Below are 11590 nucleotides of genomic sequence, written 5' to 3'. Positions count from 1 at the left end.
ACATTTCAAAGGAAAAACTCATGTCTATAATGTCGCATGTAACAAGAGAATGTTGCAAGAAGAAAAACGTCAGTAATTAGTGCAATCTTCATGAAATATTAGTATTATTAATCTAAATTTTTACACAATATTATTTAGGCCCATCATTCTTTTAGAAATGTTTCTATAATCCAATCATCAAGGTCATTTGATCATACTTCGATGTCATTTAAATGTTGATATTCACTTTAAAATCCCAACTTATATTGAAATAATCACATTGATTTCTTTCTTCACTACAACATTTATCTCAAAAAATAACATACTAAATTTTAAGTTCGATCAAATTTAGTCAATAAATAACTTCTCCATGTTTACCACTAAAACAACTTGACCTATTAGTCACCTTTGCTATATACATTACTCCCTTCATAATAAACTCTCGTCTACTTTTGCATTACCTTTTCTTAGCATGCCATAGTGATTTTTCACCTTGCTGTACTTGGCAGCCGTGTCACCTCACCCGCCTGCTGCCCAAGTATGCGCAGCGAGGAATTTAGGGGCTAGGATGCCCTTGAAAATTGACGTGGGTATGTGTGAATTGGAGTCAACCTGGGGAATAAGAAGATTCAACTCGATTGCGCGTCTTTCTCTCAGACACTCGCCTACACGGATTGCGCGCACACAACATAATACATACCCTCTGTATGTCCCCTCCGCCTCTTCCTTCTCTCTCTCTCTCTCTCTCTCTCTCTCTCACTCACACACACACACACACACACACGCGCGCGCGCGCGCGCGCCCGCTAGTTTGCGTTTCGGTCCTCCCTCTAGTTGCCGTCCCTTGTGCATAGATCTACCTCTGCTTGATTCATGAGTTAGTCTACTTTTGTACCCATCTTAGCGTGACTAGCAATCCACTATTCTTCTGTGCATATCTTCAATTCGTTGTGTCCATAACCATCTTCATTAGCTGCGTCAAGGAGTTACTTCACCATCCCGATTGAAATAACCCTGAGAAAATGGGCAGGACGACTGATGTTCTCCGCAAGGGCTTCCGAGCTGCCAAATGGTAATGTGTTAGACACCGTCAGATGTTTTCCAGTATTCAAATGCATAACATTGTTAATTGTGTATCATCATCGATTCCCTCGATTAATGTCAATTATACTTTCACGATTGTCAGCTACTCGATGTGCCTCTCTTCTTCATTGCATTTCACTTGCATCTTTTCCATCATGTTAATGGTTTGATTCATCCACTTCGCAAATTGAAAGGGGGTGGGTCTTTGTCGCTTTGTATTCTGCTCTAAACTCGATCCGATTCTTGACCTGTGGTTTTTATTTACTATCGGACAATTTCTGGTCAAGTATACCGAGTTAGCTATTGAATTTGACTATTGATCTTCATGTTCTTAACAGCCTCACTTCTCTTAAGCTCACGACTTCTCGGATCAAAGTTATGAGAAACAAGAGAAGCATTTCAGCCAAGCAAATGCGTGGAGAAATTGTGCAGCTCATCAAATCAGGGCAAGATGCACATGTTTACATTACCAAGGTAACATTAAGAAAGTGTTTATTTTCTCACCGTCTTTATGTCTCTTCTTCTTGTTGTATATGTATTTATATGAATTGTCACAGTTGCAGCCCAAATTAACACTAGCCTAGACAATTAATCATGCCCAATAAAAAAAAAGCTTACAATGGGTTAAAGTGCTGCTATGTGTCTGACCAACATTCGTGTTTTGATTGGTGTACATCAAATGTAGCATGCTGGATTTTTTTTCCCTTTTGAGAGCTGCTAGGATTCAAACTTCATTATCTACATCTCCTGAAAACACCTTAACTTGTGAGTTTAGGCCTATTGGCAAGAAAGTACATTTTCTCAAGTCATAGCCATCACGATGGCAGAGCCTCAACCATTTTCTTATTTTACTACAGGGTGACATAAATTTTTATCATTTATTTAGTGCTAAGTGAAGTTTGATGATGTCAGTTTAGAATAATTTATCCCAGCCAGCAAGAAGGAGACACGGGAAGCGAAAGCACTACAACGACATGACTTTCTCTGCCATCTGAATGAGTGTATATCATTACAATGCTCATTGGTCATTGCCTGAATGATGATGTGGCACCGAAGAAACAAAAAGTGAGCAAGATTGGGGCTTTGTCAGCCATTCAAGGAATGAAAATTTGAATTGGAAAAGATTTGTAGGCACGGTGATGCACTTTGAAATTTTCAGCTTAGTTTCTTGATTATGTAGTAAAGGTCTGCCATCTTGGCACGAAGCATTTTGTTACCTCTTGTACAGAGTTGAACGCGTTGTCGGTAACATATGGGTGTGTCAAAAGTCAGTTAGGAATTTCTGTTCTATAAAATTCTAGGCTGTCGACTCAGTTATATATCTCTGTTTTCAAAATGCATGGCTGTGTTTCTAGCTCAAGCATATGATTGTAAAGAATTGCTTTGGATACTTAGTTCTGCTTTACTGCTCTTATCGGATCAGCCTTTGGGTAATGGTAACTCACTGTTCGTAACTAGGCCTTTCATTGAGGTCTCTGGAAACTTCTTATTACGTAGTGCTGTTGGGATAGATTCTTACTAAGTGCATATGTGCGTGTGCTTTTTTTCGACAGGCTGATGCTCTTATCAAACAAGAGAACATGGTGGCAGTTTATGATCTTCTTGACCAATACTGTCATGCGATTATGAGTCGGTTTCCAGCTATTGAGCTGCAAAGGTATGCTTAGGCATCTCAAGATTGACCATTTTTATTTTGATAGTATGTGCTACTGGCAACATGTGTTGCTTGTATGCATTGTTCTGCAGATGAGCTGTTGCATAAGGGGTCCTTTCATTGCATTATACGCTCCCTTACGTATTATACATATTGGCATTTCAAATCTGGTTGGGGGTATTTGGATGTATTCCTCGCCCACACCCACCCCCAGAAAGAATCATTAAGAGTGCATTTTCTCACTCCTCCGATACATATGTTCTCATAATACTTCAATTCAATCTAGTCAAACTAAAGACATTGTTCTCCAAGATCTGTTCAGTAATTGTGCGTTCCCTACATGTGCATGGTTGACTCATATTTTATAAATATTGTGTCTAGTAACCTTTGGTCCTTATGATCTGTTCAGGAATTGCCCTGCTGATATGAAAGAACCTATTGCAAGCATTATCTATGCAGCACCAAGGTGCATCGAATTAACGGAGCTGGCTGCCATTAAGGATGCTTTTGTTTCAAAGTATGGAAAGGACTTTGCAGCAGCTGCTACTGAGTTAAGGCCTAATTGTGGTGTCAATACACAGGTATTGCCATTTGGCAACTTTGGATGTCATTGAATTTGGCATGCTATCTCCAGTGACGGGTCTAACTTTACAATGTGGATATATAGGTCATTGAGCTGTTGTCAATCCGGCCTGCAACAGGGGACATGAAATTGAAGCTAATGAAAGACATTTGCAAGGAACACAATGTAGATTGGACACCTGGAGAAGCTTTGGCAGGGTCACCTGCGGTATGCTCTTTTGACACTTACCTGTTTTAACCGGTTTCAGAAGGTCATTCTTTTTAGCCTGTCTCTTATGCGTGTTTGAAATTGGAATTAGTCTGCCTTATTTCATTCACAGCCAGTGCTGGAATGGATAATTGATAACTCTGGTAGCCTACCCGGGTCGAAGTCTTTTTTGAGGTGTACAATGGGGTGGTTTCACCTCCTGCAATTTTTCCCCATTCCCAATAACTCTAGATCTTGAATTGGAGAAGCCTTTTCAAGCAGTACGTTTAACAAACTGGTGTATTAAGGCTGGAGCCTGTCAATTTGAGTCTGTTGTCAAACCAGAATAATGCCCAACTCGAAGCCTGCTGCACAAGACAGAATTGCCTCAAAGCGACGAGTTGTGGTCCCGCTGTGGTATATAGCTTTGGGTGCCAGAATTAGCTTGTCAATGTTGCTTGTGAAAATACTTCTGGCATAATACCTGTGCTTTTAGGCTGATGTTATTTTTTTATTCTCGCAGGCTGGTACAGGTCATATTGAGGCCAAAGTAGAGCCAATGCAATCCACAGCAACCCTTGGAAGCATCAAGGCTAATGCTGTGGGAGTCGGTGAAGCTGGCCCCTCAAAAACAACAGTATTGCAAAGAGTCAAAAAACCCGGAGCAAGTAATAAATCTAGTATTGCAGAGGCTGTTGTATCTGCTACAAATGCTTCAAAAACTTCTGCCCAGGAGCAAAGTTCATCTGCAGAGGGAGATGTTGCAAAAGGAAAGCCAAGCGTTCCTGGGAGCTTCATAGGAGTCATGAGTTCTGCACATGATTCATCAAAAGTGGCTGGTTTTGGAACAGATTCCTCAAAAGTTGATGATACGAAACTAAGCACATTTGAGGAAGAAGATGCAAGGAGGCTTCGTGAAAGAATATTGCAGAGTCTTAAGGGTGGTTCTTTTGTTGAGCCAGTGATTGAGGCAGAAACAAATGCAGAAGATCTTCATAAACCTATGGATGCTGATGCCCAAGTTGTGATGAGTGACAGTGATAGCGATTCATTCGTTTCTGTTGAAGAGGGAAGGTTTGAAGACGATGTGGAGTCCTTTTCACATAGAGCCGCAGCAAGGAAAGAAAGCTTTCAAGATAACACAACTCAAGGTTTTACAGAAGCTGATTTGGAAAGCCCGAGTTCAAGTAAAAAGTTTTCCACTAGCTCACAGCAAGACGTTTACTCCAGAACAAGCAGCAAGAACCGTGGTGGGGCCATGGAGACACACGAAGTCATGCTAGCAAGCAGTAATTTCAGCAATTTACCTTCGGGGAGCTCACACAAAGGTGTGTCTTTTAAGGTGAACAGTAAGGAGACCTTGAATGCAGAAACAGCTTTGGAGGAAGAGAGGGCAGAGGATAGCTTGAACAGGGGAAAACTTGCTGAAGCACATTCTGTAGAAGGATTGAAAGAGAGTACGATGGTAATTGAAAGTATGGACAACTTGCTCAGAGTGAGCAGCAAGAAGAGCTCAAATGAAGAAGAAATGATGGAAAAAAACAGTAGAAAGGATAGCATGAACATGGGTAAGCTCGTCGAAGCACAATCTGTTGAAGAGTTGAGTGAGGACAGGAAGATAATTGGGAAGGTTGCAGAGGAACTGTCTGTTGAAGCAGTTGCCAAAGAAAGCTTCCAAAGGAAAGATTCTTTGGAGGACAAATCTGCTGAAGCAACAACAGAAAGCTCAGTTAAATGGAAGCTATCTGAGAGAGACTCACTTGAAGCAGCTGAAGGACTGGGTGATGAGAGTCGCTTGCACACTGAGGGTATCATCGAAGTTACACCAAGTGTCGCAAAAACAGAAATTAAACTTGTGGAAAATCATGTCGCAGAATGCTCTCTTGATGCAAACAAAGTGGAGTTTGAAGCTGAAGAAAAATCCAGGCCTCCTGCATCAGAACTATTCAAAGAACAATTTGGTTTTGAAGGAGGGTTGGATGATGAAATGTCCTCTGCAGCTGGTAAGGCGGCCTGCTTGAGCAATGAGAAATTACCAGGGCGTGCACTTGACAATGTTGCCGAAGAGCCCTTCTCTAGTCTTGAGAATGCACTTGAAACTGGAGATGATTCGGGTAGTTTGCCTGCAGTAGGAAAGAGTGTTGAGCATCCAGTCGCTTTAGGTACCCTTGAAAGCGGCCAAGACTTTGCTGCAGCTGCCAAGGCCATTGCCGCAGAAGCTGCTCGCCTAGCCATCCTTGATTATGCTAAACGGCTTGCTGAATCTGGCACCATTCCCCTTGATCTGGGTGAGCTTTCCAAACTTGGTATAACTTTTGAGGAGAACAAAGGACCACAACTACTGAAGACCTCTACAATTGAGGGCTCCAGTGAATGTGCTGTTAGTGAAGCATTGACACATGCAAGGAAAGGGAAGAACTATGGGACTGATACCACCAGAGGAGAGAAGAGCTTCAAAACTGAAATCACATTGAACCATGATGAAATTCATAGCAGTGATCATTTGGATGCTGAAGAGATGAGTGCGGACAACGAGAAGTCCAAGCCTTCAGTAATTGAAAATGCATTGGATGGTGATAGTGGTAGCTTGAATCTTTCAGCTACTACTGAATCCAAAACACAAGACATGGAAACAGAAATTGAGGACATAAATCCATTCGCCACTAGCGTAGCAGCCACCACTGACAAAGACCTCAATTCTCCTCTCTCAGAAATAGACAATGAGAAGGCCAGCTGGGTGGACATGACACAGCCTGGGCAGACAACCAAAGCAGGAAATTTTGGACAAGATGATCACCTGGACATTTTCTTTCAAAGGAAGACGCCTCGGCTGCCTGAAGAGTATCCCATGTTTGACGAGGAGAGATATAGTTATCCAAAGCTTAAGCCAAGTTTTATGGAGGGGAGAGCGCCTTATGATGGCTCTGACTTGAAACAGAGCAGTTTGCAAGAGAATCTTTTCTTAAAGCCTCTGTTTGACACGGTCACAGAAGGGCAAAGTACTGTCTTGAAGGAAAGTTCTGATTCTTTGACAAGCCCTGTTTTCGATGAAGGTGATGGCGGCCCATTCAAGAGCCCAGTCTTTGATGACGGGCCAGACTACTATGATGATGGTGTGGATAACAGGATGGATTGTCCTGCGGTAACAGATGAGAAACGACCTCTATCTCCACTCAGTATCAAGAGTCCTGCAGTCTTCGACCAGGAACCTAAGGCTTGTTTTGATAAGATGGCTGATGATGAAGAGCTGTTCAGCAAGGAAAGAAAAGAATCACCTTCCAGAGGCCAGCTGAAGTGGCAACCTAAGAAGCCAATCAGTTCTTTTGAACATGTGGGTACTGGAAACCAGTCCACGTTTGATGCGTCAGATACATCTCTTGGTGTTTCTGGCAATCTCATGAGCAGGAGATCAAGGAGGCAGACCAAAGTGTATGATGATAGTAAGCATCATGGAGATGGCACCACCCAGCTTACAAGCAGTAGTAGTGTGTTGCAAAAGCAAGATGATGAACCAGAAAGGAAAGATGAGGTCAATGTCCGCGAGAAAAAGACTCTGGGGAGAAAGCAAGTTCGACCAGATGTATCTAGTAGCAGTGCCAGAAGCCAACAGTCTTCAGATTCACCCAAGTGGGTGACTAGTCAAGCAGACTATAGTTTTCCATTGGAGGATGACTGGGACTCCACATCAACCAAAATTTCAAGCACCAGAACCACAAAATCTCCTACCAGGCTGGATAACAGGCAAAGGGTGACATCTGAGGACTTCTACTTCCCTGAAAATGATGATCTTGCAGGAATTTCAGCTGGTACTAGCATGAGCAGGAAAACTCACACGTCCCCCTCTAGGATGATTAGGCAGGAGCTGATGACACACAGCTATTTTGGTGTAGAGGATGATCCTGTGGACTACAAGCTAAGCTATAACAGACCAAAAATACCAAAGGTTTACCAGCACGACATGGTTGAAGATGATCATATTGAGGAGTCCGAAGGAAAGTACAAGCCGTCTTTGCAAACCAGTGACCTGAGCAAGAGGACCTCAGCAGGTTCTGGGTTTGATAGTCAGCTGCAACAGCGTTATGGGCAGCAGAAGCTTGGTATGAGATCTGAATATAAGCATTCTAGAGAGGATGAGGGTGAGAGTTCAAGAACCAGGCCAATGTCAACCAGACTACAGCCAAAGAAGTACCTGGAAGATGAGGAGCCACATCTGGTGTCAAGGTATAAGCTAATGACCCAGGACTATGAGCCTTCAGAGTTTGGAGGGATTAACAAGTCAAGGATACCCAATTTGTCTAAACTGGAAAAGGATGTAGTTGAAGATGATGAGCAGCAGCGTCGCTGGCAGCATGGTATGGGATCTAAGGATGTGGGTGAAAGTTTAAGAACCAGGCCGACGTCAAACAGACAACAACAGAGGAAATACATTGAACAAGCAGAACCTATTCTGGTTTCAAGATATAAGCCAATTATGCAGGATGACGACCCTTTGGACTATGGAACTAGTAATCAGACAAGGATATCCAAATTATACCAATTGGAAGAGGACTTGGGTGAAGACGAAGAGCAATTGAGATCCAAATATAACCATTATAGAGAGGATGTTGGTGAGAGTGCAGGAACTAGGCCAATGTCAAGCAGACTACAACCAAAGAAGTACATTGAAGAGGAGTCGTCATATTTCGTGCCAAGGTATACCACAAGAATCCAGGATGATCAGCCTTTGGACTACCAAAGCAGTAACAAGTCAAGGAAACCTAAAAAGTACCAGCTTGAAAAGGATGTAATTGAGGGCGGACAGGTACGAGAGAGTCTTCAATCACAGGCAGACGATATAGGTGAAAGGGCCTCAGCAAGTTCAGGTAGTAATAGGAGGTATCAGCAGCGCCGTCAGCAGGGAAAAGATGCTTTGGAATCAGGGTATGTGCATTACGAGGACGTTACTGCTGGAGGAGGCGGGAATTTAGCAAGCCAAAAGCCTTCAGACTTTGAAGAAGCCCAGCAGGTGAAGAGTTCTTCTTCAAGGCTGCGTCCAAGCAGACAGCAGGAGAAGAGACACATTGAGCAGATGGAATCAGAGTTAGCAGTAAGATATAATACTGCCACAGATGATCATTTGTTGGGATGCCAAGAAGAAGAAGATGAGCAATTTATGCCTCAAACGTCACCGCAGCAAAAGCAAGGTCCACAGGAAAAAGACAATTGGCCAACACCGTCTGATGGTTGTGAGAGAGACTCACAATCCAAGAAGCAGAATCTTGGATCTCAGAGGCAGAAGAAACTACAAAAGGATAAGCAGCAATCAGTTTCTGGTCATTGGGAAAAGGAAAGTATGGCTGAAGAGGAAGCGCATAAAATGACATCACTGCTGGAAGTGCAGCAAGAGCCGGCTCAACAGGTTAGCAAATCTTCACGGTCACCCTTGTACAGTCATAATAAGCAAGGCTCCATACCTGAGGATCACTTGTCAAAATCTGATCAACAAGCACTGGAGCAGCAGGTTGGAGGAACTAATGCTCATAAAGACGGGAGGCCACAGGAGAAAGGGGTCAGTGAGCAACAAGAAAAGACACTTGCTGAGATTAAGCCACTCGCCAGACAGCACCAAAATCCAACTGAAGAGGGGACAGTTGGGAAGCAACAGCCGTCCCAATCAACATCTCTGTCTCTTGAATCATCCATTTCTGACCCCATTGTCCTTGCCACTATTCCACCTCCGACGAAGAAGCCGTCGACTCCACCCCTAGTGAAACTTGAAAGCTCATCGTCTGCTCCTTCACCATCCAAACCTCCTGAAGTGAAGGTTCCACAAAAACCTCCCAATTTGGATGATCTAGCAGCTAACTTTGAAGCATTGCGTAGAGCTAGGAAAGGTGAGTAAGAGAGCTGCTGTCCTATGGAGTGTGAGATACAGACAGTTGTTTTTTTGTGTAAATTGCAAGTAACGTGTTCTCTCTGACGCAGAGAGCAGTAATTCTTTTGTATTCTAAGAAAGAAACCATTCATTCTTGTACTGGGAACTCGCAGTGGGGAGATGTGGGTACTGTTGTACATCCTATGTAATCATGGCCTCTTATGAGCCAAGTGGGCTTAATGCAAGCGGCTGTTCTTGTTGTGACAACTAGTCCTTGGCTTTACCATCAAAGCAAGAATGCTATGATACTTGGGCATATGTACAGCTTTATCATGGGACCGCGAGGGGATGCAGCTGTGTTGACTTAGTTTGCTCATTGCTTCACTTGTGAGGTTTTGTGTCAGTAAATTCCATTAGCAACAAACAGTAATGTGCTGAGGATATTAGAGTCGACTGTGTGTTAATGGTATAACCACCGTCAAGGAGGCATGGCAAAAGTCACCGGCCGTTACTTCTTGTGCTTATAGTTGCGAATGCCATTGACCAGCTCTTCCTCATTCCAGTGTAGCATGTGGAATGACCTCTTTGACAGAGGTGCTACCATTACTTGTACGCCATTGGCTGTTTCTCCGTCTTCAAGAAGGACCGTGCTCTGCCTCCCGTCTATGTATGGTCTACCTACCATGGGTGGAATAAGGGGTGGTTATTGCAGAGTCTCGGCGACACAGTAATCTGTAGAGTGGCAAAGTAATCTTGGGTATGAAGTTTCAAGAGGGAGACTACAATCTAACATCACAGAGATTTTACTTGATTGAAGGGCTCCCACACGCGCACTAGGAAGTGGTATGCTCCCTATGGATGGGATCAAAGTCTAGTCTTGCCTTGTCATAGTAATCAATATGTGAATTGGGGTGAATGATTAAATAGGATATATGAGGGTAAATTATTTGAATTTTCTTTTCTAATAAAAAAAGATTAATCAAAATAAACATAGAAGACTTTATGAAACACGTTCATGATATGAGAACCTCACTTATTTGTAAAGCATGTATGTAATATATTTATCAAGTTTCAGCACTAACCTTGAGTGACGTCTTCACTTGAACAAGTTTGCAAAACATTAGTTATACTAAATTGTTCTTGAAAAATATTTAAAAAATATATTTTGTGAGTGCCGTACAAAAGTATGTAGAGTTGGCGCAGTGTTGTTCCAAAACTTATGAGAGATGGAAGTTGTGCCATGCCTTGTAGTCCATTTCCTGCTACATACGTAGTCATGGTATTCAAGAACAAAATAACGAATCTTAATTACTCTTTGGTAATTTGGTTTTGGCCTTGGACTTTAATCACTTTGTTGTCAGTGCGCATTTCACCACGATTGAATATGTTAAAAGAAGTGTTAAGATTTAAAGGTCAAAAAAAAAAAAAAAACCTACATCTAATGGTTGAAAGTCCAACATAAATGATAACATTGCATTCGGTTGAAACAGCTTAGAGCTACCTCACCACAACCATGCTGGGTATATCCTTCAATCAACGTGTTCCAAGAGACAACATCTTAAGCAAAAAGCACATCAAGAACTTTATGTGCTTTTGTGAAGGCTTCACATTTGACATGCATATCCACGGAAGCATTGCAAAGCATAGCATGTTTCTCCAAGAGCCCTTAATCTCATCACAAACTTTAATGTCACCTCTTGCATCTGGTTAAAATAACATAGAGCATCCTTACCACAGCCATGTTGGGCATATCTTGCGTGCAATGTATTGCAAAGAGACCAGATTTCAGACATAAAGCTCATTGAGAACTTTGTGTGCTTTAATCATGGCTCCACATTTTGCATACATATAGATCAAAGCATTGCCAAGCACAACATGTTTCTCTAAGAGCCCCTATCTAGCAATCGCATCGCGAATTTTGTCACCTATGTTCAGAAGGTCCTGTGTAAGGACAGTGTATGACTTCAAGGTGCAAGCATAAGTGATTGGATTTGGAGAAAAGCCATCGCTTTGCATCTGTCATCTGGTTGAAAGAACCCAGAGCTCCTTGCCACAACCATATTGGGTATATCCTTCAGTCAACACGTTCCGAGAGAGAACGCTTTGGACAAAAATTTGTCAAGAAATTTATGTGCTTTCTTAGCATACCTATTGACCAAAGCATTGCCAAGCAGTACAACCTGTTTCTTCAATAGCATTTGTCTAGCAACATTGTTATTGTGAATTCTCTTACCCATCTGAAGGTCTTGAGT

General features: G+C 42.5%; 1 protein-coding gene across 1 annotated transcript; it reads left to right on the top strand.

The window, feature by feature from the left end:
• Positions 1-651: 651 nt before the first annotated feature.
• Positions 652-10419, top strand: LOC147440247 (uncharacterized). Its single transcript, XM_086530037.1, has 7 exons — positions 652-1050; positions 1400-1535; positions 2615-2718; positions 3125-3296; positions 3383-3505; positions 4008-9357; positions 9886-10419. Exons 1-7 carry the CDS (start codon positions 1001-1003, stop codon positions 10032-10034), a joined length of 6084 nt encoding a protein of 2027 aa, XP_086386163.1. The 5' UTR covers positions 652-1000; the 3' UTR covers positions 10035-10419.
• Positions 10420-11590: the final 1171 nt, after the last annotated feature.

This window comes from Adiantum capillus-veneris, chromosome 15 (genome assembly GCF_014529385.1).
Source record: "Adiantum capillus-veneris isolate H3 chromosome 15, ASM1452938v2, whole genome shotgun sequence".
NCBI classification, from domain to species: Eukaryota; Viridiplantae; Streptophyta; class Polypodiopsida; order Polypodiales; family Pteridaceae; genus Adiantum; species Adiantum capillus-veneris.
This window is presented reverse-complemented; position numbering and strand designations above follow the sequence as displayed.